Source organism: Salmo salar, chromosome ssa13, assembly GCF_905237065.1.
Source record: "Salmo salar chromosome ssa13, Ssal_v3.1, whole genome shotgun sequence".
Lineage (NCBI taxonomy): Eukaryota > Metazoa > Chordata > Actinopteri > Salmoniformes > Salmonidae > Salmo > Salmo salar.
This window is the reverse complement of record NC_059454.1, coordinates 32,404,263-32,428,833: the sequence shown is the minus strand read 5'-3', so window position 1 is coordinate 32,428,833 and position 24,571 is coordinate 32,404,263. Positions and strand designations below refer to the sequence as shown.

The following is a 24,571-nucleotide window of genomic DNA, read 5'->3' as shown; positions in this document are numbered from 1 at the left end:
ACCATAACCTTAACTTAAGACCAAAAAGCACATTTTTGCTTTCATGAATTTTTACAAAAAAGGCCTAGACAATTTTTACTCAGTGGCTGTGGTAACTAGTGACAACCAAGGCCTATGTTTATGTAATTGGGAACGCATGAAATTGCTACAAAAAATAACACCCTCCTCAGCAATAAATCATGCGTTTTCTATTTCATTTGAATGAAGCAGCAGCTTGCTAGTCTAAAAGACTCAGGCAAGACAACTGACAAGTCGTTAATGTCAACAGTCAGTTGCAGACTAACTAATTTACAGTGGTAGGACCAGTGTAAGCATTGCTTCAAAAAATTGAAACACTGACTCAATCATGGAAATAACCAATTAGGCACTGAAATCCAAATTTCATGTTGATTTAAAAAACCCTAAAACCCTGAGACGGACCGCCCTCAACAATCGCGGCTATCAATTCAACGCTTTGGTGCGGACTGGACACAGTTCCTGAGACGTTTACACTGGAACATGTGAAGGTGGGAAGATTTTGGAAAGTAGAGAGCATCCAACAAATTCTGAAGGTATGTGTATTTTTTACATATTTTCCAAGAGGATGTCCATTGTAGCTGCAAATTTTTTTGCTTTACACACTATAAGAGCATATATATATTTTTGTAAGCTACAGAATGTGACATCTATGTTACTGTCATAGACGCGATTGTCTGTCATTAGCCTATGCATGCCCAGCGAAATAGAATTCCGTGTCATTTTAAGAAAATAAAAATGAATAGCCTATCAACTAAACAATATCAATTAGACAAATAAAATGCATTTGGTCATATGGGCACATTTTGGACACTAATGCACGCGCAGTCTCCAAGTAACCCCACCCAAACAGGTTGCATGACAAACACGCCCTGGCCAGTTGGTTGCCTTGTTTGGAGAATTTGGAGGGTATAAATTTAAGTAAAAAAATCTAAATGTGTGTGTGCGCTCGTATGTGCTTGCGGTCGTGATTATTGCAACAAGTTGGCTTTCTAAGAACAAAGGATGGAAGTGATATTAAATTACGAATATCCTTGACTGTTGTGCCTTCATAATTACATACTGCACGTGACTGTTTTGTATGTCACTCAAATGTAACGTTAAAGGCTTCACATCAAAGGCTATCAGTAAGTAAGCAACTTGCGGTGTTTCCAGATCTGTTCTATTTGTGCATATTGTGTTGCTGGTTTTAATGGTTCTGTTCAGGAGTCCCAGCCCTCCAACATATCTTTGCCCTAGAACACACTGCCCCTGCCAGGCAGCTGTTGAGTGGTATGTGTTGTGCCTGCTACTTTAGTCCAAAACCCTTTTGCAATCATGCCAAGACCCTGTGCCGAACTGACTGCTTTTTCTGGGTAGTGGAAGGAAAGGGGACCAGGGGTTAATGTTACCTATGGATTATTTTGACTAGCAGGATGGTATATAAACTGGGGGGTAATATAACCACAGGAGGTCTGAAACATGTCATACCTGCTCTGTCAGTGTTACGATAGCAGTGGGGGGTGGGGTGGGGGGGGGTGGTTGGTGGCAAAATCTGGATCATAAAATAGGGATCATATTTTTGTATGTGTTGGAGTGGGTGCAGTATGCCAGTCCTACTGGCACCATGGCCGGTGGGAGAGTGTGTTTGTTTGGGGTATCACAGTGATGGGACAGTGTGTTGGGGAACTGTTGTGGATGGTCTGATCTCTCTCTCTCTCTCTCTCTCTCGCTCTCGCTCTCTCTGGCAAAACAGTATGGCATGGCTCCAAGCTTGGAAAACTATTTCTGGATCCAGCTATGGGAAAAAGTCCATAATCACTCACCAATAGAGCGCTTTATGAAAATTCCTGGAAAACAAAAATTGACTCAGAGATTTATGGAATCAGTCAGAGTAAAAGTAAAGAATACTCTACCTACCGTATGTCATAGTAGACTTTTCACTGTGGTCCATACATTAGTTGAGGTTGGCCTACACACAGTATGTTGTTGACGTGTACAACATAACTGTTCTAGTTTTATCAAAGTCACATTTCCTGGCAGTTATATGTTTTAAAAAAGTTAAACAATATTACTGATGCCTAATGATGTAAGTTCAAAGTTTACTTCCCTCTAAAACCCTAGGACTTTGTGTAGGTGTAGGCTAACAATGGCTTATTTTTAACCTGTGGTTGTTGGGCGAGGGGGGGTGGAAGTGCCAGGACAACAGAGGAAGAGAGGCCTCCTCATACTTCATCCTTCCTGGGATTCGGAGAGGCTCTTTGTAATACAAATAAACAGGCTTCTCAGTGAGTTACAGTCAGTGAGCTATGACAGCCTGACTTACAGTAAGCAAACGAGGGGGGGGGAATTATGTGTAGAGGTTGTCCCTAAACTCAACTACCACCATTCTTTGCAAGAAACAACAAATTGGCGTCAGAACCACCTTCAAAAAATGTGCCTCTAAAGCAGGGTTTGTGTTTTGCCCAAAGCAGTACACAACTGATTTAAATAATCAAAGCTTGATGATAAGTTGGTTATTTGAATCCGCTATGTAGTTCTAGGACAAAAAACAAAATGTGCACCCAGGGAGGGGAGGGGAGGGGCAGGGGGGGCCAGGGCCAGGACCGAGTTTGGGAAACCCTGCCCTAAAGGACAGAAAGATGCATTGCTCTCATGGGTCATGGGGTTGTCAGAAAGGAGCTGGGAAATCCAAATAATTTTCATAAAATATGGAATGCATGATTAGCATCTCTTCTAGTCAAATGGTTAAAGATGCTTCTAACGTGTGGGTGGAGATTTAGTACCCAAGTAGTCATCAAGGTCTGATGTCTCAGGAATTAATAAAACTGAATGAAAGTTAGAAAAGAGAACTGGGAAAGGAAACGGCAAACTGCTCAGGGAAATATTGGTGCTGGTTGGTCAGTGTGTCACGCCCTGATCTTAGACGTTTATTTTCTTCTAGTTTGGTTAGGTCAGGGTGTGATGTGGGGTGGGCAGTCTAGTTTTTCTATTTCTTTGTTTTGGCTGAGTGTGGTTTCCAATCAGAGGCAGCTGTCCATTGTTGTCTCTGATTGGGAACCATACTTAGGCAGCCCTTTTTCCCTCCTTGAGTTGTGGGATCTTGTTTTTGTGTTGTGCCTGTGAGCACACCATTACTTCACGTTTTGTTTGCGTCTGTATTTGTTTTGGTGAGTTTCATATATTAAAACATGTGGAACTCTACACATGCTGCGCCTTGTCCTACTCCTTTTGACGAGCGTGACAGAAGATCCCACCACAAGAAAACCAAGCAGCGTGCGCCTACGGGGAAGACGAGGTGGACATGGGAGGACATCCTGGATGGCAAAGGATCCTGGACGTGGGCGGAGATCCAGGCCGGAAGGGATCGCCTCCCATGGGAACAGGTGGAAGCAGCGAGGGAGGAACAGCGACGAGATCAGGAGGCATGGCAACGAAGGAAGCCCGAGAGGCAGCCCCAAAAATTTCTTGGGGTGGCACACGGGGAGTTTGGCAGAGTCAGGGTGGAGACCTGAGCCAACTCCCCGTGCTTACCGTGGGGAGCGAATGACGAGGCAAGCACCGTGTTATGGGGTGATGCGCACTGTGTCGCCAGTGCGCATTCACAGGCCGGTGCGATCTGTGCCCGCGCCCTGCAGTTGTCGAGCTGGGTTGAGCATCCAGCAAAGACGGGTTGTGCCAGCCATACGCTCCAGACCTCCAGTGCGCCGCCACAGCCCAGTATACCCAGTGCCTGCTCTGTGCACCGTCTCCTGTGAGTCTCCCCAGTCCGGTGAGACTGGTTCCAGCTCCACGTAGGAAGCCTCCAGTGACGATCCATGGCCCGGAGCCTGCAGCGACGATCCATGGCCCGGAGCCTGCAGCGACGATCCATGGCCCGGAGCCTGCAGCGACGATCCATGGCCCGGAGCCTGCAGTGACGATCCATGGCCCGGAGCCCAGAGTCTTCAGTGGCAGTCGGCAGTTCAGAGCCTCCGGCGATGATCCACAGTCTGGTTCCTCCGGCGACACAGAAGCGGGGGGGTTCAGCGGGCAGTGTGGGAACCAGTGCCGCCACCAAGAATAGATGCCCACCCGGACCCTCCCCTATAGGTTCAGGTTTGCGGCAGGGAGTCCGCACCTTTGGGGGGGGTACTGTCACGTCCTGACCGTAGACGTTTATTTTCCTCTAGTTTGGTTAGGTCAAGGTGTGATGTGGGGTGGGCAATCTAGTTTTTCTGTTTTGTTTTGGCTGAGTGTGGTTTCCAATCAGAGGCAGCTGTCCATCTGTATTTGTTTTGGTGAGTTTCATTTATTAAAACATGTGGAACTCTATGCACGCTGTGCCTTGGTCTACTTATTTTGACGAGCGTGACACAGTGACAGCTAGGTTAAACAAATCATAAAGGAAGGGTCTTACCACATGACTGTGGTAGTTAAGGTGAAGACTAACAGTGAAATGCTTACTTAGGGGTCCTTAAAGATAAAATAGAAATAGTGACACAGGGAATAAATACACAGTGAATAACAATAATGAGTAAAAATAACATGGCTATGTACAGGGAGTACCAATACCGAGTCGACGTGCAGGGGTACAAGGTAATTGAGGTAGCTATTCACATATACTGTAGATAGGGGTAAAGTGACTAGGCAACAGAATAGATAATAGACAGCTGTAGCAGCAGCATATGTGGCGCAGTAGTAGTAGCAGCAGCGTGTGTGGGTGTTTGTGGCGTCAGTATCCATGTGTGCGTATGTTGGTGTGTGTGTGTGCATAGTCAGTGCAACAGTTTGTTAAAAAAAGGGTCAATGCAGATGGTCCGTGTAGCTGTTTGGCAGTCTTATGGCTTGGGGTTAGAAGCTGTTCAGGGTCCTGTTGGTTCCAGACTTGGTGCACCGGTATCACTTGCCGTGCGGTAGCAGAGAGAATGGTCTATGGCTTGGTTAGCTGGAGTCGGACAATTGTTTTGGGGGCCTTCCTCTGACACCGTCTAGTATATAGGTCCTGGATGGCAGGGAGCTCGGCCCCTGTGGCGTTCTGGGCCTTACTCACCACCCTCTATAGTGCCTTGTGGTCGGGTGCCTTACAGTTGCTGTATCAAGCGTTGATGCAGCCAGTCAAGATTCTCCCAGTGGTGCAGCTGTAGAACTTTTTGAGGATCTGAAGGCCCATGACAAATCTTTGCAGCCTCCTGAGCGAGAAGAGGCACTGTGTGTGGCTCATGTTAATTCCTTAGTGATGTGGACACCAAGCAACTTGAAGTCCTTGGCCCGCTCCACTACAGCCCCATCATTTCCTGTTGTCCACAATCAGCTCCTTTGTCTTGCACACTGCCAGATCTCTGACCTCCTACCTATAGGCTGCCTCATCGTTCTTGGTGATCAGGCCTACCACTATCGTGTCGTCAGCAAACTTTATGATGGTGTTGGAGTCATGCACTGCCACGCAGTCGTGGGTGAACAGGGTGTACAGGAGGGGACTAATCACACCACTGAGGGGCCCCCGTGTTGATGGTCAGCATGGTGGATGTGTTGCTTACCCTCACCGCCTGGGGACGGCCCGTCGAAGTCCAGGATCCAGTAGCGTGGATATATTCAGTCCCAGGGTCATGAGCTTGGAGGGTACTAAGGTGTTGAATGCTGAGCTATAGTCAATGAACAGCATTCTCACATACAGTAGGTGTTCCTTTTGTCCAGGTGGGAAAGGGCAGTGTAGAGTGCGATAGAGATTGTTGGGGCGGTAAGTGAATTGGAGTGGCTCTAGGGTTTCTGGCATGATGGTGTTGATGTGAGCCATGACTAGCCTATCAAAGCACTTCATGGCTATAGATGTGAGTGCTATGGGACGATAGTCATTTAGGCAGGTTACCTTGACTTTCTTGGGCACGGGGACTATGGTGGTCTGCTTGAAACAAGTTGCTATTATTCAAGATGTTCAAGACACACTGTAGTCACATCTGTACTTTTCCAGTGGCAGGACTCTTTGGTAGAAAATGATGTAAGGAAGGGTGAACTTGAAAATACCCATACACTGTAATGGTACATGGATAGAGGTTAGCAAAGAGCGCTTCAGTGCTACATGTAACCCAAGAGAATATTTAAAACAAGTTAAAGTACTTTGATTTGATGGTCCTGTATCAAAGCTTAGAATAACTCTGCGTCCGCCTTAAAAAGACTTGGACTGAAATGACAACTTCATGAATTTGTGGTGGTTATGAAGAGCCTCCTGAGTGGTTATGAAGAGCCTCCTGAGTGGTTGTCAAGGGACCGTTTCTAGCAGTAATTACATTTTTATATAGTCATACCTTAACTGTTTGTCCTGGTCTGCAAACCAGTGAATAAATACATCTAAATAGTGTAGAGCATTTATTTTTGCTTAACTACAGGTATTATAAGTACCAATTATATCTTGAATTAAGTGAACTACCTGGGATGCTGGTAGACCAATATTAATTCCTTGAAGCTAGAATCCTTAATTGAAACAATAAGAAAGCTGTCACCTCAAATTCACAGACAGCTAAAGATGCAAGGAATGACCATGACCATGATACAGTGTTTGTTCCCATTCACATTGTTTACAAACATTGGAGTAAAACAAGCTCATGTTTTAGGTTCTGATGGGTTATGACAGTTGAACTAAGCTGAGGCATTTAAATGATATATATTTTTAAGAATCAATGGGTATACATATCATTAAAAAATGGATGCAGCAACTAAGGATTCTAGCTTTAACACTGTCTTTTTGTTTTGAGTTGACATTCTGCTGAACCAAGATTAGGGCTCAGGTTAAGGGGCCAATAGCCTCGCAAGGCGCCTGAGAGGTATACTGCTAAAGCTAGCCAGCTTCACTTAACTTCCCATTCCAGCTCAGGCTTTATCCATACTACAGTACGACGGTGGATATTGCTCGTTCACCTGCCGCTAACTCTAGCTGTGTGTATGTCGCACATGGCTCGTCAAACGCCGAACTCTTCATTGAAACAATGCTGAAACATCAATCCGTGGACAAGTCAGTGCGACATTTTCATTTATGCCGAAATAAAATTAAAGAAAGGTTATCTCGCAAATTCAGCAGGCTATCGTGTGAAATATACTTTTTGAAGTGCTGTCTTTATTTAATTAGTTTGGTGTAGTTGTCAATCGACAATTACTAAATGTCTCTCTCGCTTTCATGAAAAATAACAAACCACTTATTACTACAAAAATGTACGCTTCAACCACTTTTATTTACACTTATCACTACTAGCTATCATTTCTACCTACTAACACTATTACTACTATTATCATCGCCACTATATTAGTGATACAACTACCATCATTACAATTTGGGATAATAATAGCGAGTTTTACTGCTTAATTTGGGAGGAGACTGTGGATCTGTCTCAGTCTGTACCATCGTCACACGCGATACCTCAGACAGCACTGTTCCGATTTTGACTCAATTTGGATGAATTATGCGTCTTGCCATAGAGATCCGGCATTTACAAAATGGCACTGATTGGCCCAAGGGCGAGAGCTTTAGTAATTAACTGAAAAGTATTAATCACACGCAATATCTCAATTGGCCCAGTGTCAGGCAATGAGTGCCAAATACATATTTGACTGCAAGAGGAGCCAACGCGCCTTCGTCCATGAGTATTTAACATTTTTCCTCTGGGTTTAATTTATTTTTGAATAAATTGACTATTTTCTTCGAAGAATGACTCTCTTTCTGAATAATATATTTTTTAATGGTGGAAGAAGTGCATCTATCTTTACTTCCCATGTCGTGCATTGACTACATACACACTCCTCGTTGGGCAGCAAAGTCTTTTTGTGTCTCCCTTTTTCTATAGCCAATAAAGCCCCACAGTGGAAGTGTCATAAAACCTAGCGGTCAAACAGGGAAATGGTTCCATTCTTTTTTCCACCAAGAAACACTGACAATTAGGTCTGTGTTATGTGTAGGTTTACCCTGGCGTGACGTTTTGATAACCATGCAAATCTCTCTCGGACAAAGTGTCTTATCAATATTCAGCTCTATTTACTCTCAGATTTGAAAATGCTAATTAGATTAAAAGTAGACCTCATGCAAGACTACAAATCCCTGCAAGCTCCTGCATGTCATCAACAAAGCCTCCTTCACTCACGCCGCCAAACTTACCTTAGTAAAACTGACTATCTACCGATCCTCGACTTCGGCGACGTCATCTACAAAATAGCTTCCATTACTCTACTCAGCAAACTGGATACAGTCTATCACAGTGCCATCCGTTTTGTCACCAAATCACCTTATACCACTCACCACTGCATACTACAGGGTATGCTCTAGTCGGCTGGCCCTCGCTACATATTTGTCGCCAGACCCACTGGCTCCAGGTCATCTATAAGTCTATGCTAGGTAAAGCTCCGCCTTATCTCAGTTCACTGGTCACGATAACAACACCCACACGTAGCACACGTTCCAGCAGGTATATCTCACAGATCATCCCCAAAGCCAACACCTCATTTGGCCGCCTATCCTTCCAGTTCTCTGCTGCCAGTGACTGGAACGAATTGCAAAAATCGCTGAAGTTGGAGACTTTTTTATTTCCCTCATTTAACTTTAAACATCAGCTACCTGAGTTGCTAACCGATCGCTGCAGCTGTACATAGTCCATCTGTAAATTGCCCACCCAATCTACCTAACTCATCCCCATACTGTTTTTATTTTATTTACTTTTCTGTTCTTTGCACACCAGTATTTCTACTTGCACATCATATGCTCATCACTCCAGTGTTAATCTGCTAAATTGTAATTATTTGCTCCTATGGCCTATTTGTTGCCTACCTCCTCATGCCTTTTGCACACACTGTATAAAGACTTTCTTTTTTTTCTACTGTGTCATTGACTTGTTTATTGTGTTATTGGTGTAACGGGTGTCGTACGTAGTAGACCAAGGCGCAGCGGGTTGAGTGCTCATATTAAACTTTTTACTGAACACTTAAATAACAAAACAAGAAAACGAACGACAGCTTGACAGTCTTGCAGGCTAAACACAGTGCAAAAACAACTTCCCACAAACCACAGGTGAAAAAAGGGCTACCTAAGTATGACTCCCAATCAGCAACAACGATGTACAGCTGTTCCTGATTGAGAGCCATACCAGGCCAACAAAGACATACACAACCTAGAAAATCATAGAAATACAAAACCCCCAGAACACTCTAAACAAACACCCCTCTACATAAACACATAGCCCAACAAACCCCGAAACACTCTAAACAAATACCCCCTGCAACGTCCTGACCAAACTACAATAACAAATAACCCCTTATACTGGTCAGGATGTGACAAATGGCTTGTTTATTGTTTACTCCATGTGTTGTCTGTCACACTGCTTTGCTTTGTCTTGGCCAGGTCGCAGTTGTTTATGAGAACTTGTTCTCAACTAGCCTACCTGGTTAAATAAAGGTAAAATAAAAAAATAAATCTCTAGCTGACACCTTTGCTAACAGGTATTGTGTCAATTTTAAACTTGGACAAGACAGTTAAGACAATTGTCGATTTTAAAGAAATGTTGTCTATTAATTACTAAATGTAGTTAACATTAGAATCCAGACATTCTTATATTTTCCTCGATTCGGCAGTCTCATCCAGATCATCATGGCAGTTCTTTATGATAGCCACATTAGCAGCTAATTAGCTTTTAATTTTGGGGGGATAAATGCAGACATATATTGATAAAAGTCACCTTGTCCTAGAGATTTACAAGGTTATCAAAACATCACGCCAGGGTAAGCCTACACATAACACAGACCTAATTGTAAGTGTTTCTAAAATCTTCTACAGGAAAAATGAATGGTGGAAAAACAATTGGAATCATTTCCTTGTTTGACCCCTAGGTTTTATGGGTATTACTACTCATTCTGTGGTACTGTATTGGTGGTCACTGAGCTTGTATCTGGTCATGTTGTGTCTCTGTTTTGTATTTCTGACAGAGTAGAGCTATTCTGCTAATTTATAATCTCTTTTTAGGGCCAAATAGCAATTTAGTTTATTATTTGTTTTTGTTTCATTTTCCCCGTATGTCAATAGGAGGTATTAATTTCTGTAACAATCTGATTTCCCTGTGTGCCTCTCTCTCTCTCTCTCTCTCGGGCTCGTGTGTCATGTGACACTTGACATTTTTTATATAGTGAATCAAGTCTGATTAATTGTTATCATCAGGATGTAATATCCTGCTCATTACTACTCGGTTCATGATAACAACCAGACTGTAATTACAGTTCTCATTTCAGTTTGTTTTCCTTGGCATAGGAGGTAAATAGCAGTTTTACAGACTGAAAGGGAATGGGAAGTTGTTTGATTGTGAAAGGGTGTTGTATAGCGTTGAATGAGAACACAGATGAGCACTTGTGACACCAGTGTCCGTCCTGGGACTTTGGTCAGGTGACAAGCCATTGAAGAGATCTAGGACCCTATATATAGACTACACCAGCACACTGCCTGATGGAGAATGATGATGTAGTATTTACAGCCTTATCCATAGATTTGGTTTTACCTTCAAACATAAATGGATGTCAAATTGATACATTTGTGAAGGGAAACTCTAGAAATTGACAGCGTTTAGCAGTTATCAAACTATATACGTTAACTAGGCACTACATAATTTTGGTTCATCAGTTTAAGTGATAGTTAGTTGTCTTGTTGACAAAAAATCATTACTACTACAAATTATTTAATTTTTGAAAATGTTTTTACTCAGTGTGTTTGTTTTCCTTGGCATAGGAGGCAAATAATAGTTTTACAGACTGAAAGGGAATGGGAACATTGCTTGATTGTGAAAGGGTGTTGTATGAGAACACTACTGAACAAGTGTGACACGCGTGTCCCTCCTGGGACTTTGATCAGGTGACAAGCCATTGAAGAGAGAGGACCCTATATATAGACTACACCAGTGTATTGAGTTTCTGGGCCAACTGTGTACCTCTGTGGATTGTCCTGCCATAGGGGTCAGCCATGGGGCTTGTGTTCTGCCTCTGTACCCGGTCTTACCCTCTCTCTCTATCTATCTATCCCACACCCATGGTCACAGATAAAAGGTCAAAGACAATTTACAAGATATGTAGAGCAGAGCTGCAGTAAGATGCTGTGGTTCCCTTCTTAGATTGTGATCCACACCCATCTCTGTGTGACCATTGACAGTTATGACATTTCCAAAGAACCCGGGGTTAGGAGTGAGAGAGAGCTGGAGGTGTGTGACTCATCCTCCCTTACTAACAGTCTTCCCCCAAAGCTCCAAAGCATTCCACATTCTATCCTCTCTTTTCCTCCTGTCTTTCTCTCCCTTTGCTCATGTTTTACACTCATCATTTTTTAATAACTCACTAAAAATGTTTTCATATGTCTCGTAGTACTCAAAGATCAATACTTCTATGTCCCTGCTTCAGCTGGAATTTGACTGTGCTTTATAATTCAAAAGGTTTCTTTTTGCTGGGTTAGTGAATTAACATTTTGTAAGAAGAGTGTGGATTTCATGAGGGACAAGCTTTGTATACTTTTACATCAGATTCAGCGATCTTCAAATAAACATCCTCGTCTTTCTTGGTATTGTAAATATGCATGTTCCCTGACCATGGGCGGAACGACTGTGGTGCTGTGACCTGTTTTGAGTGGACATCCTGTTCTGAGACCCTGCAATGTGTGTTCCGTCAGCACAAACACATAAACAAACATGTATTTTTGTTGTCTCCTCATAGTATGGCCAATTACTGTTGAGTGGTCCCTTCAAAGAGAGCTATTGCTGCAAATAATTTCTACCATGAACCAGACCGTAGAAGTATATCCCACAGTTAGAAATACAGCCGCTCCCCTCTACTATTTCCATGCTTGTGATTCCTCTCGTCATACAGTGCCTTGCAAAAGTATTCATCCCCCTTGGCATTTTTCCTATTTTGTTGCATTACAACCTATAATTTAAATGGATTTCTATTTGTATTTCATGTAATGGACATACACAAAATAGTCCAAATTGGTGTGATGAAAAAAAGAACGTTTAAAAAAAATTCAAAACGGAAGTGGTGCGTGCACATGTATTCACCCCCTTTGCTATGAAGCCCCTAAATAAGATCTGGAGCAACCAATTACCTTCGGAAATGACATAATTAGTTAGATTGCACACAGGTGGACTTTAAGTGTCACATGATCTGTGTATGTGATATATAATCTCTGTTCTGAAAGGCCCCAGTCTGCGGCACCACCAAGCAAGCGGCACCATGATGACCAAGGAGCTCGCCAAACAGGTCAGGGACTGTAAGGGCTGTCGTTGTAATAAAACCAAGGTGCAGCGGAGGATGTGTATTCATTTTGAATATTTAATAAAATGAACCACTATAAACAAAACACTAAACAGCAACGACAGCAAACAGTCCTGTCTGGTCAAAAATGAACGAAACAGAAAACAATCGCCCACAAACCCCAAAGGAAAAAACAGGTTACTTATGTGTGACTCCCAATCAGCAACAACAAACTACAGCTGTGCCTGATTGGAAGCCACACGGCCAAAATCAACGAAACAAACCAACCTAGAAAAAAGAACGCCCACCCAATGTAACACCCTGGCCTAACCAAAATAACGAACAAAAAAAACCTTTCTATGGCCAGGGTGTTACAGGGACAAAGTTGTGGAGAAGTACAGATCAGGGTTGGCTTATAAAAAAAAATATCAGACACTTTGAACATCCCACAGAGCACCATTAAATCCATTATTAAAAAATGTAAAGAATATGGCACCACAACAAACCTGCCAAGAGAGGGCCGCCCACCAAAACTCACAGACCAGGCAAGGAGGGCATTAATCAGAGAGGCAACAAAGAGACCAAAGATATCCCTGAAGGAGCTGCAAAGCTCCACAGCGGAGATTGGAGTATCTGTCCATAGGACCACTTTGCCGTACACTCCACAGAGCTGGGCTTTACAGAAGAGTGGCCAGAAAAGACATTGCTTAAAGAAAAAATAAGCAAACAAATTTGGTGTTCGCCAAAAGGCACGTGGGTGACTCCCCAAACATTTGGAAGGTACTCTGGTCAGATGGCCGTCAAGGAAAACGCTATGCCTGGCACAAGCCCAACACCTCATCACCCTGAGAACACCATCCCCAAGGTGAAGCGTGCTGGTAGCATCATGCTGTGGAGATGTTTTTCATCGGCAGGGACTAGGAAACTGGTAAGAATTGAAGGAATGATGGATGGTGTTAAATAAAGGGAAACCTGTTTCAGTCTTCCAGAGATTTGAGACTGGGACGGAGGTTCACCTTCCAGCAGGACAATAACCCTAAGCTTACTTCTAAAGCAACACTCGAGTGGTTTAAGGGGAACATTTAAATGTCCTAGTCAAAGCCCAGACCTCAATCCAATTTGAGAATATGTGGTAAGACTTCAAGATTGCTCTACACAAGTGGAACCCATCCAACTTGAAGGAGCTGGAGCAGTTTTGCCTTGTAGAATGGGCAAAAATCCCAGTGGCTAGAGGTGCCAAGCTTATAGAGACATACCCCAAGAGACTTGCAGCTGTAATTGATGCAAAAGGTGGCTCTACAAAGTAGAGTATTTTTTTTGTCTTGTTTCACAATAAATATTTGATCTTCAAAGTGGTAGGCATGTTGTGTAAATCAAATGATACAAACCGCCCAAAAATCTATTTTAATTCCAGGTTGTAAGGCAACAAAATAGGACAAATGCCTAAGGGGGGACTACTTTCGCAAGCCACTGTAGTTCACCTATGCTCACTGGCAACAACTCTCTTTGTCCCATATAGAACAATGTGGAGGATCCCAGCGCTATGGCTTCCGGTGCTACTACTGGCCGTTGAGGTGAGAGAGACTCCTGAATATGTGTGTTTTCGTCAGATTAGAAACTATAAAAGGAGCTGTTAAACATCCAATAGGTATGCCACTGTGAAGATGTGGGGACCATGCTGGCATCCGAGGAGGTGCCCAACATCCCTTTGTCGACCACCGTGACCCGCAGCCAGATCCTCTCAGCTCAGTTTGAGTGCTACCTGAAGATCATCTATGACCCACCACGCAATGAAGCTGGTGAGGCACTACACACATGTGCACACATACAATATAGCGGAGTGGTGCAGGTCAGGGGATAAGGGAAGTGACTACCCTCAGGTCTGAAAGAAGGGAAGTGGTCTTTGTCTCCAAGCTGCCCCTGTGTCTCGACCTCACTAAATAAAGGCTTTTGAAATGCTATTTTTCACCTTATTTCCGTACATACAACCTGGACACAGACGTCATTGTATTGTTCACTAGGACTGTTTTTTTAAAAAGTGATCTTTGTTTGCACATGTAGCTGTTTCTGTTTTAAATGCATTTATACTATTTAACGTAGTAAATTTTGAAGAGACATTTTAAACATTTAACAGGTGTTTGCTTTTTTGATCTGTTTTTCATTACTCTGCTTTTGCATGACATTCACAGGAAATAAGAGACCGTTGTTTTCAGTTTGTCTTAAATGCCTCAACACTGTATTTTATGGTGACAGATTTAGCTCTAGGTTTTTAAGCCCTAGGTTTTTAGAAGTTCTAATATTACTAACAATGTCACTCTTTATATTATGTCCATGATATAATAAACAGTTCAACAAAGGCAATGATCCTAAACATTTTAAACATGAAACAGTTGCATTACTATAATACTGTACACAGCTACTCTTCTGTTGTCGCCCCTTGCAGGCACATTCTGTAACCGCACGTGGGACGGCTGGCTGTGTTGGGATGACTCTGCACCTGGCACGGCCATGCAGCTCTGCCCTGTGTACTTCCAGGACTTTGACCCCTCGGGTAAACCAGCCAGCCACACATGTAACAATCACAATTAAACTGACTTGATATTTAATGATGCCTTACCTGAAGTGTTTTGTGACATCCATCCTCTCCCTGTGTCCATTCAAACAGAGAAAGTGACTAAAGTGTGCAACTCGGACGGACAGTGGTTTCGTCACCCTGAGAGCAACCGTATTTGGTCCAATTATACCCAGTGTCAGATGTACACTAAGGACAAACTGACGGTATACTTCTAAGCCAACTTGTTTAGTAATTTTGACAGTGGCTTAGACATTTTTGTTATTCAATTTAGTGATTGTTTTTAAGTTCATCTCGCTATTGTGTTCATTTAGTTAATACCTGTTAAACTCTGAGGGTTGTTTTGGGCCCACGGAGCTTAACTGCTACCCACTCTGTCAATTTCAGTCAGAAAATAGAAAGTGGCATATCTTTCAAAAGCTACAGCACTTCTATTTTTGGAAAATCAAATCTTACTGTTGGCGATGTCATAAGAATCCTTCCATAGGCCATAAATCATGTGCTGTGCTATGGTCATAGTAATAGAGTATGTAATTTAGGTCAAGTCAACAAAAGTGCAAAAAAAATAGTATAAATGGAAAGGGTACACCCTGGTGGTCAGCGTAATGCGACGCATTTCTTTTCCATCCACATTTAATATGTCATGACCTTGAATGCATCCTCCATTTTCGCTGTTGATCTCTCACTTGTTTCCAATGGGGAAAAATGAATCGGAAAATAACTTTGAAGTTCCTTCGCATGTCTGTGTGTTTCATATTTTTTAAATGATAACTTTTGGGTCATTTTAAGATGTCAGGCTTGAAAATCCGTTCAGCCATTTTCGCACTGAGGTACTACCCAAACCAGTCGCCTCTGGTTTCAAGTGGTCATGTCACGTGATCTTCTAGTGGACGAACTGGGAATCTGACATGAGTTGATTACATCAGTGAAAATGTTATGACTTCAGCTTTCTCCTTATACAGTGCCTTCAGCCTCAATTAAAAATTGATGACATTTTCTCACCCATTCGACACACTATACGCCATAATAACAATGTGAAAACATTCTTTAAAAATGTTTGCAAATTTAATTTCAAATGAAATACTGAAATATCTCATTAACATAAGTATTCACACCCCTGAGTCAATACATGTCAGAATCACCTTTGGCAGTGATAACAGCTGAGTTTTTCTGGGTAAGCCTAAGAGCTTTGCACACCTGGATTGCACAATATTTGCACATTATTCTTTTTAAAATTCTTCAAGCTCTGTCAAGTTGGTTGTTGATCATTGCTAGACAGCCATTTTCAAGACTTGCCATAGATTTTCAAGACGATTTTAGTCAATTGTAACTAGGCCACAGGAACATTCAATATCCTCTTGGTGTATATTTGGCCTTGTGATTTAGGTTATTGTCCTGCTGAAAGGTACATTTGTCTCCCAGTGTCTGTTGGAATGCAGACAACCAGGTTTTCCACTAGGATTTTGCCTGTGCTTAGCTCTTTCTTTTCATCTTACAAAACGCCCTTGCCTATGACAAGCATACCCATAACATGATGCTGCCATCACCATGCTTGAAAATATTACTCAGTGATTGTGTTGTATTTGCCCCAAACATCATGCTTTGTATTCAGGGCATAAAGTGAATTTCTTTGCCACCATTTTTTTCAGTTTTACTTGAGTGCCATATTCCAATCAGGATGCATGTTTTGGCTTCCTCTTTTTCACTCTTTTCATTAAGTTTAGTATTGTGTAGTAACTACAATGTTGATCCATCCTCAGTTGTCTCCTATCACAGCCATTAAACTCTGTTTTTAACTGTTTTAAAGTCACTATTGGCCTCATGGTGAAATCCCTGAGTGGTTTCTTCCTTCCTCTCCAGCAACTGAGTTAGGAAGGACGCCTGTGTCTTTGTAGTGACTGGGTGTATTGATACACCATACAAAAGTGTAACTAATAACTTCACCATGCTCAAAGATATTAATTATATATAGATTTTTTTTACCCATCTAGCAATAGGTACCCTCCTTTACAGGGCATTGAAAAACCTCCCTGGTCTTTGTGGTTGACTAAGTTTTAAACTCACTGCTCAACTGAGGGACCTTACAATTATCTGTATGTGTGGGGTACAGAGATGAGGTAGTCATTCAAGAGTCCATGCAACTTATGTGACTTGTTAAGCACATTTTACTCCTGAACTTATTTAGGCTTGCCATAACAAAGGGGTTGAATACTTAAGACATTTCCGCACTTCATTTTTAATTAATTTGTAAACATTTCTAAACAACATATTTCCCCTTTGACATTATAGGGCATGCCGTGTAGGCCAGTGACACAATCTCAATTTAATACATTTTAAATTCAGGTTGTAACACAACAAAATGTGGAAAAAGTCAAGGTGTAAATAACTTCTGAAGGCACTGTATGCATAGCATTCCTGTAAGAAGGCATGGCACGTTGCACTTTTAAAATGGCTGTCTTACTATAGGAATTTGCACGTTTTGAGTGCCAGCATTAGGAAAAAGATATGACAAAAGTATCCTTTTGGAATGGTAATTGTGACATATTTTATTTCAAACCTAGACTTTCAAATCTCTTATTCCCTAACATGGGGACAATTTTGGGAATGTTATTGCTGTACACCTGTATCAGAATCCCACAGTTCTTACCTTTTCTAACAATACTAGGCATGCGTTTCTTGGACTTTTTGAAGTCTAAATGTATCTAATGAAGGAAGGGAGTTTACATGTTATGTGACGTTTAGAAAATACCTCAAGATGGTGTCTGAGTTTACCAGGTTAAAGAAGGGAATTAATGCTTCCCCTTTCCCTTCTTGCCCAGTTTGCATTTAGCTTGTACTACTTGGCCATTGTGGGACATGGATTGTCTGTGGTATCTCTCATCATCTCACTCTGCATCTTCTCCTACTTCAAGTGAGTCATGCATTGTTTCCTCTTTGGACCCACCAGATAGACTGTGCTCTGAATGTCACTTTAGTGTACCTTTTCACTTTACATCCTCTAATCAAAGTGATTCTGTTTGTATTGCTCTTCCTACACCAGAGCCCTCTACTCTAAACAGAGGTCTTTGGTTGTTCCCTACATTGCCCAATTAATTCACATAGTCAAATGAAAGACTGCGCTTTCCTATGACCCTATACGAGCCAGTGTAGACACAGTTACACATTTGTTTGTTTCCTAAGTGTGCCTCTCTCTTTCTGTTCTAATCCTCCCATTAGGAGTCTGAGCTGCCAGAGGAACTCCCTCCATAAGAACATGTTCCTGTCCTTTATCTTCAACTCCATCTGCACCGTCATCTGGCTCTCTGCTGTAGCCAACAACCAGCAGCTGGGGGCCAGCAACCCTGTAAGTACTGTGCATCTCTGCCATCAGGGTGAATAGCTACTGGTTGGTGAACATTTTGAGGTGCTACCCTCCACGATGTGTAGAAATGAGTGCCAGTGACAACTTAAAGTTAGCATTTTATATGCGCAAAAACAACCCCTGTCCTGAGGCTTCTCCCTGTGTTGTTCTCTCTCAGATTGGATGCAAGATCCTGGCAGTCCTAAACCAGTATACGTTTGGATCCAACTACTTCTGGATGCTGTGTGAGGGGATCTACCTGCACACTCTCATCATCGTGGCTGTGTTTGTGGGAGAGCAGCAGCTGGGCTGGTACTATGTCCTGGGTTGGGGTGAGTGACTGCATCTTTATTTTTCACTGTTCACATTGCTGTGTCCTGCTCTGCTATCTGATATACATTGTTGTTTGACCATCCTTTTCCCCTAGCACATAATTTACTTACATTGCCATTTTAGTAATTTATCAGACGTCTGGGGTGCCGTGAGTTATCTAAGATACTAGAGGGTAGGGTTTCAGATGTTTTCGCAAGATGGGCAGGGACTCCTCTGTCCTGACTTAAGGGGGAAGCTTGTTCCACCATTGGGCTGCCAGGACAGAGAATAGCTTTGACTGGGCCGAGCGGGAGCCGCCTTCCCGTAGGGGTGGGAGGGCTAAGAGACCAGAGGTGACGGAACGGTTGGGATGTAGTGTTTGGGCATAGCCTTGAGGTGCAGTTCCCCTTACATAATGTGCAATGAGTCTTCTATGCTTTCATATCTCTATCACATTGAGTGAATGGATTGGTATCTAACACATGGAAACTGCGTGGTTGATATACCATTTATTCAGTTCCAGCCATTACCATGAGTCCGTCCTCCCCAAATAAGGTGCCACCAGCCGCCTGTGCTTTATCAGTTCTTGAACCTCTACTCGGGGACCCCCAGTCGATCTGTACCAGAGCTAGCACACCTGATTCAACTTGTCAACTAATCAAGCCCTTGAATAGGTGAATCAGGTGAGCTAGTTCAGAGCTACAACAAAATTGTGAAATGTCTGGGGGTCCCCGAGGAAAGCTCTATTTGTTATGTCATATCTATGAAGGCCTTATGGAAGCTCGACAGTCATGAACTCCCTCTCTCTCCCAGGCTTCCCCATCATTCCTGCCATCACACATGCTGTGGCCCGTGGGCTCTTCTATGATGACAGGTAATGTGTCACAACTCCCTCTGAATACAGTGCATATTAGTGGCAGAGATTGACATTCTGCGCTCTATACTGCATTAGAACATTGTCAGTTACTGATATCTCAGTTAAACTCAGAATCAGATGTTTCTGTCTCAGTTGAGCTCAGGTTTGTCTCTTTGTCTCCCAGATGCTGGATCAGTTCCGACACACACCTGCTCTACATCATCCATGGGCCTGTCCATGCTGCCCTGCTGGTGATTCTGCACTACCAAAACAAACAAAAACATTTAGCAGAAATAGCAACCAAAGTGTTCTCAAACAGAAAATGTATGCTTTTCATCTAATATTGGGTTTGAATTGCAAGTAGCCAATTGCTCATGGAAAACAATCGATCACTGAATGCAATCACTCAATTCACTCACTCTATTCCTCTTCTCTCTGTCTCTCGCTCTCTCTCCAGGTGAACCTGTTCTTCCTGCTCAATATAGTGCGTGTGTTGATCACCAAGCTTCAGGTGACCCACAGTGCAGAGTCTAATGCCTATATGAAGGTGGTGAGAGCCACTCTCATCCTGATACCTCTGCTGGGAGCCCAGTTCATCCTGGTTCCCTGGAGGCCAGAGGGACGTAAGGCTAGGGCCATCTACGAGTTCATCATGAACATTTTTACACATTTCCAGGTATGGATTGGATGGTGCTGCTCACAGTTCCATTCTATACAAACCTAAATCGATGTTTGGTAGCATAGACAGCGTCTTACAAATGAATATAACTAGCCTACATACAGTATGTATCATGTATTCAAAACATTGGTATAACCTTTCCACAGTCAATATTCACTGAATTACTTTTTTTTACATTTTTTATAGGGACTCCTGGTCGCAATTATATTCTGCTTTTACAATGCAGAGGTAAGTGCCAGCATCTTAAATATGATTATTAAGCTCAGTATACCTATTACAATTTACATTTCTATTTAATAATCATTATCATCCAGAAAATCTTAGATATTTGTTTGACAGTATTTACTGAGAATGTTAGAGCTAGCATTTATGTTGCTCTTAAACCACTTAGTGTCTGGTTCCATAGGTGCAGGCATGTCTTAGGAGGAAATGGGCACAGACTAAGCTGGTGTGGAAATGGACAGATTCCTACTCCCACTACCACACCAACTCCTCTGTGACCGAGACGAGTCGTGCTACAGTTAGCCTAGAGCTCACCGCTCCTGAGGGGAACACCATCATTAAGCCAGGTGGTAGTGTGCACTACCGAGCCAATGGACAGAGCAATGGCAAGCGCTGCACCAACGGGGAGATGGACACGCCCAGGATCCTGGAGACCACGGACATCTGATAGCACTGCACTGTCACTTCCCATAGGCACCATCACATGATGCTATGACAAACAGGCTCACTAAACTCACAGATTGGCCACAGACAATTGATCAATGCAGAAAATGGGGGCCATGACCTTTTGTGTCATTGTAAATGTTGGATAACCCACGTGGTAAGAAATATACACACAAATGTGTACAAGATACACACAGACAAACACATATACAGACATCTGATGAATGAGCAGCTTACAGGGTCCAGTTGAAACCTTACAGACAATTATTTGCCACCAGATGTATATACATTTCACTGTAGCTTTTCATTGTTGCTGATTTTGGCCTTAGGCACAATATATTATGGAACAATCCCAGTGATAAAATGACCCAATAAAGAGGGCTATCTCTGGCAATGTTTGATATTGGCCTTCAGTGCCGATCAGTGTCTGATGTAATCAATTCCTGTGGCCCTATTAGACAGTATATACAGTGGCAAGAAGGTATGTGAACCCTTTGAAAATACCTGGATTTCTGCAAAAAATTATCTGATATTCATCAAGGTCACAACAATAGACAAACAGTCTGCTTAAACTAATAAAACAAACAATTATACGTTTGTCTTTATTGAACACACCGTGTAAACATTCACAATGCAGGGTGGGAAAAGTATGTGAACCCTTGGATTTAATAACTGGTTTACCCTTCTTTGGCAGCAATAACCTCAACCAAATGTTTTCTGTAGTTGCGGATCAGACCTGCACAACAGTCATGAGGAATTTTGGACCATTCCTCTTTACAAAACTGTTTCAGTTCAACAATATTCTTGATGTCTGGTGTGAATTGCTCGAGGTCATGCCACAGCATCTCAATTGTGTTGAGGTCAGGACTTCTATTGAAACCCTTCTATTGTTGATTTACTTCTGTTCTGGGTCAATGTCCTGTTTCATCACCCAACTTCTTCTGTTGAGCTTCAATTGGCAGACAACCTTACATTCTCTGGCAAAATATCTTGATAAACTTGGGAATACATTTTTCTGTTGACTATTGCAAGCTGTCCAGGCCCTGAGGCAACAAAGCAGCCCCAACCATGATGCTCCTTCCACCATACTTTACAGTTGAGGTTTTGATGTTGGTGTGCTGTGTCTTTTTTCCTCCACACATAGTGCTGTGTGTTCCTTCTAAAGAACTCAACTGTAGTTTCATCTGTCCACAGAATATTTTGCCTGTAGCGCTGTGGAACATCCAGGTGCACTTTTGCAGACTTCAGACGTGCAGCAATGTTTTTTGGGGACAACAACGGCTTCTTCCGTGTCCTCCCATGAACACCATTCTTGTTTAGTGTTCTACGTATCGTAGACTCGTCAACAGAGATGTTAGAATGTTCCAGAGATTTCTGTGTCTTTAGCTGACACTAGGATTCTTCTTAACCTCATTGAGCGTTCTGTGCTGTGCTCTTGCAGTCATCTTTGCAGGATGGCTACTCCTAGGGAGAGTAGCAACAGTTCTGAACTTTCTCCATTTATAGACAATTTGTCTTACCGTGTACTGATGTACATCATGGCTTTTGAGATACTTTTATAACCCTTTCCAGCTTTATGCAAGTAGACAATTCTTAATCTTAGGTCTTCTGAGATCTCTCTTGTTCGAGGCATGGTTCACATCAGGCAATGCTTCTTGTGAATAGCAAACTTAAATTTTGTGAGTTTTTTTTTTTTATAGGGAAAGGCAGCTCTAACCAACATCTCCAATCTCGTCTCATTGATTGGACACCAGGTTAGCTGACACCTGACTCCAATTAGCTTTTGGAGAAGTCATTAGCCTAGGGGTTCACATACTTTTTCCAACCTACACTGTGAATGTTTAAATGATGTATTGAATATAGACAAAAATACAATGTGGGTGTTATTAGACACTATGTATGTCTATTGTTAGGACTTAGATGAAGATCAGATCAAATTTGATGGCCAATTTATGGTGAAATCCGGGTAATTCCGAAGGGTTCACATACTTTTTCTTGCCACTGTAAGTGTTGGAATATTAGGAATTTTTGGTGTCGTTTAATTTTTTATTACTCTGACACTGCTAAGGCTATATTGTAAAGATTTGGATCAGTCTTTTTGTCACTTTAATGATGTGTAACTTATTTAAATGTGTTACATAAGCTTGCCTTTTTCGAAACATGAAACGACTGCTTAACTTGGCATAGTTCTGACTGCTGAATGTTAAGTTCTCTGAGGCAAGTAAGATGAGTGTATAAGGAATACAACACCATGAGGAAAAAAGTGTGGCTGTGTGCTTTGAATCTCTAATAGGAGAACCTGTGATGAGGGATGCCCTATGTCTATCACAACACTTTTTATCCAGTGTTACTTTCTTATGCTTTAGCAAATCTTGTTTATTGAGTTGCTATACACAATCTTTGAAAAATCAAAGAGGATACATGTATTATACCGCTGAGCTGCAGTTGAACTGTGCATACTGTGTGTAGTGGGGAGAATGTACTATGCAGTGTATGAAAAACATTCCACTTTAACTTCCAAATAAATTGTTGTGTTTTAAGTGTAAAAAAAATTAAAAATAATAAATGTTTATCATTTTGGTTTGTGCTTGAGTTTTGTCCATTGAATTATGGTTTTGGGGATCTTTTTTTATAATGTAGGTCTGACTCGCTCAGAATGTATTAAAATAAGACCACCAGGAGTGAAAAGCTTTGGTTAAAAACGGACACTCATTTACTTTAGTTAAACTTGCAAGTCGAAAGGGGATATTTCTTGCAAACCATAAAGATTGCAATTAAAAATGGGCTGGTGTTTTTTCCAGACTCCTTTCATCTTAGGTGGATAAGAGCCTGTGTCAATCCTGTCTTGATAGAAATTAGTTACTTTTTACGGGCTGGTGTTACTGCTCTGTGTCTTAGATTAGGTAGCTTTTTATAATGTGGAGAGAAGCCTAAAGTAAATACTTGATCACATGAACCTTACAAATAATGCTGGCCTAAATTGGATGTAATGGCAATTCCCTATGATACGCTATTAGTACAGGTTGAGAGCAGTTCATGAGGCGTCCACATAATGTAGGTAATTGACGTTCCAGACGTTGGTCTTTAGTTGGGTGATGTTCCCATTTATTGCAGATATTGAAGACGATGAACATAAGGCCTACCGTGCCACGTGAAGAGTTGCACTCCATAATTTTTTGGGGGAATATTGTCACTTCCTCTTCTGCTCCTCCCCTCCGGCTTAACATCACCAGAATATTAACCACCGGTCCTTGGATTTATGATTACGCACACCTGTTCATCATGATTCACACCTGGACTTCATTACCATCATCATTTCCTCCCCTTTATATGTAACTCCCTTATCTTTTCTCAGCAGTTGTTATTGTTCTTGTTTACCGGCGTGTAGCCTTATGGAATTGTCTCGTTACTGGTTTCGCTGTTTTATTAAATGTTTCACCTGCACCTGCTTCCCGACTCACAGCTCCGTTATTACAAATATTCTCTGAAAGTCGATTGACCAAAAACTTAGCCTCTATTTAAATAAATTAGCATCTGACTGTTTCTCCAGCTTAGCATTTTGCATCCAGCACCTTAGCTAATTGGTTTTGGTGTACAGTAGATTCTACCCATATATACAGTTGAAGTCGGAAGTTTACTTACACTTAGGTTGGAGTCATTAAAACTCGTTTTTCAACCACTCCACAAATTTCTTGTTAACAAACTATAGTTTTGGCAAGTCGGTTAGGACACCTACTTTATGCATGACAAAAGTAATTTTTCCAACAATTGTTTACAGACAGATTCTTTCACTTATATTTCACTGTATCACAATTCCAGCGGGTCAGAAGTTTACATACACTAAGTTGACTGTGCCTTTAAACAGCTTGGAAAATTCCAGAAAATGATGTCATGGCTTTAGAAGCTTCTGATAGG

General features: G+C 42.0%; 1 protein-coding gene across 2 annotated transcripts; it reads left to right on the top strand.

Annotated features, from left to right (window-relative positions):
* Positions 1 to 209: 209 nt before the first annotated feature.
* On the top strand, positions 210 to 23,231 carry LOC106566897 (calcitonin gene-related peptide type 1 receptor). 2 transcript variants are annotated; one of them, XM_014135461.2, is made up of 13 exons: positions 210 to 551; positions 13,751 to 13,805; positions 13,880 to 14,030; positions 14,675 to 14,782; positions 14,897 to 15,009; positions 17,623 to 17,714; positions 18,020 to 18,146; positions 18,322 to 18,475; positions 19,269 to 19,329; positions 19,496 to 19,562; positions 19,769 to 19,987; positions 20,177 to 20,218; positions 20,397 to 23,231. In XM_014135461.2, exons 2-13 carry the CDS (start codon positions 13,755 to 13,757, stop codon positions 20,658 to 20,660), a joined length of 1,449 nt encoding a protein of 482 aa, XP_013990936.1. In that variant the 5' UTR covers positions 210 to 551; positions 13,751 to 13,754; the 3' UTR covers positions 20,661 to 23,231. The 2 variants fall into 2 exon arrangements, with proteins under 2 accessions (XP_013990936.1, XP_013990937.1); XM_014135462.2 differs by lacking the exon at positions 210 to 551 and adding an exon at positions 921 to 1,142.
* Positions 23,232 to 24,571: the final 1,340 nt, after the last annotated feature.

Coding starts and splice junctions, on each gene's coding strand:
- LOC106566897 (XM_014135461.2), top strand. CDS start 13,755: ATGTGGAGGATCCCAGCGCTATGGCTTCCGGTGCTACTACTGGCCGTT. Junction 14,031..14,674: donor CCCACCACGCAATGAAGCTG/GTGAGGCACTAC, acceptor CGCCCCTTGCAG/GCACATTCTGTAACCGCACG. Junction 18,476..19,268: donor GTACTATGTCCTGGGTTGGG/GTGAGTGACTGC, acceptor TCTCTCTCCCAG/GCTTCCCCATCATTCCTGCC.